We start from the raw sequence: 1,773 nt of genomic DNA on the forward strand, positions 1-1,773 counted from the left end.
AAGCCAGTGGCAGTACAAGAAAAAATCTGAGACAAGGTAAAATTTCAGGCTTCACTTCTCAGACCTTTATTCTTCTAAACAAAGTTTACTCCATTGTGTGTTCTACTCTGTTAACCACCGGAGCACAAAGTTCTCACATAACTAATCTGAACTTGTGACTTGTTATGCCACAGAGGATCTCTTGTGAGTTCCTTTTTGACTTGATCAGGAAAGGGTTCTATTCTGAGTAATGGAGCAGAATAGCAACCGCATGGACGACTTCCCTCTCAATGTATTTTCAGTCACTCCTTACACTCCCAGCACAGCTGACATCCAGGTGTCTGATGATGACAAAGCAGGAGCCACTTTGCTCTTCTCGGGTATCTTTCTGGGTCTGGTGGGGATCACGTTCACAGTGATGGGCTGGATCAAGTACCAAGGCATCTCTCACTTTGAGTGGACACAGCTTCTCGGGCCGATTCTGCTCTCAGTCGGGGTCACATTCATCCTAATCGCCGTGTGCAAGTTTAAAATGCTATCCTGTCAGTCTTGCAAAGAGAGTGAAGAAAGAACACTGGACACAGACCAGACTCTGGGTGGACAATCTTTTGTTTTCACTGGGATCAACCAGCCTATAACATTCCACGGGGCTACTGTGGTCCAGTATATTCCTCCTTATGCATCTCAGGATACCATTGGGGTAAATGCCACGTATCTGCCCCCATTGGTGAACCCTTTTGGTGTTGCAAACTCAGGAGGGCCAACAGTGCCTGCTCCAAATCCCCCTCAGTATTGTACCATCTATCCTCATGATAATGCTGCATTTATTGATGACGACTTCTATCCTGCCTACATGGACATGGATCACAGAAATGACAACAGGTATGGTGGCATGTGCCTATAGAAACATGGGAGCTTGGGAATGCTGCCCCTCCAGCTAGGTTAGACAGAGTCTATGGGTTCATGTGCCTCTAAAGAAAGTGAAAGGGTAGGGTAAATACAGATCAAGAGCTCTGAATTTGATTGTGTTTTCTGCTCATACTTTTAGGTCAACTACTGATGCTGAACAGCTAGAGGAGATACAACTGGAAGACAATAGTCGTGACTGCTTTTCTCCTCCCTCTTATGAGGAAATATACTCCATCCCACGCTAAAGACTAATTTTCTGGGGGAACCAAGCACTCAAACCACTATTTTTTAAAACTAATAGTTTTTAACTTATAGCTTCTAAAAGACAGACAAGACCAAGGTTTCCTCAGGGCCCCCTAATAGTATAGCCAAACTCTCTGCTACTCATGGATGGAGTTGAAGGAAAAAAATACCTCCTGGAGAGCAAAGGAAAAACCAATGTGGAATTCCCATCGCTGTCTTCATTCCTTCTTGAAGGATATCTTCTGGGTTCCTTACAAGTTTCAAGAGTGGGGATTTTACCATGTAATTTTTAATAGGTGCCCCACAATTCACCTTGTGATCATGAGGAAATTTTTATTTTTATACCCAAGGATTTCCTTAGTGCAGTAGTTCCCAAACTTTTTTGGCCTACCACCCCCTTTCCAGAAAAAAATATTTCTTAGCCCCCTGGAAATTAATTTTTAAAAAATTTTAATAGCTATTAATAGGAAAGATAAATGCATCTGTGGCCATCACCACCTCCCTGGATCGCTGCAGCACCCACCAGGGGTGGTAGCACCCACTTTGGGAATCACTGCCTTAGTGGGTAAGTGTGGGAGCCAAAGAGATAGAAGAGAAGCCAGGGTTAGTGTTTCTTCCCTTGTCTTTAACAGGTTCCCAGCC

General features: G+C 43.9%; 1 protein-coding gene across 1 annotated transcript; it reads left to right on the top strand.

Moving 5' to 3' along the window:
- The first annotated feature begins 220 nt into the window (after positions 1-220).
- On the top strand, positions 221-1,530 carry TMEM174 (transmembrane protein 174). Its single transcript, XM_044657687.1, has 2 exons — positions 221-861; positions 1,028-1,530. Exons 1-2 carry the CDS (start codon positions 230-232, stop codon positions 1,131-1,133), a joined length of 738 nt encoding a protein of 245 aa, XP_044513622.1. The 5' UTR covers positions 221-229; the 3' UTR covers positions 1,134-1,530.
- Positions 1,531-1,773: the final 243 nt, after the last annotated feature.

The sequence above is a fragment of the Gracilinanus agilis genome, chromosome 1 (genome assembly GCF_016433145.1).
Source record: "Gracilinanus agilis isolate LMUSP501 chromosome 1, AgileGrace, whole genome shotgun sequence".
In the NCBI taxonomy this organism is placed as follows: domain Eukaryota; kingdom Metazoa; phylum Chordata; class Mammalia; order Didelphimorphia; family Didelphidae; genus Gracilinanus; species Gracilinanus agilis.

Excerpts from the sequence above, each read along its gene's own strand:
- TMEM174 (XM_044657687.1), top strand. The coding sequence starts at position 230 with ATGGAGCAGAATAGCAACCGCATGGACGACTTCCCTCTCAATGTATTT. Across the intron at positions 862-1,027 it reads GATCACAGAAATGACAACAG|GTCAACTACTGATGCTGAAC; the intron begins GTATGGTGGCAT and ends TCATACTTTTAG.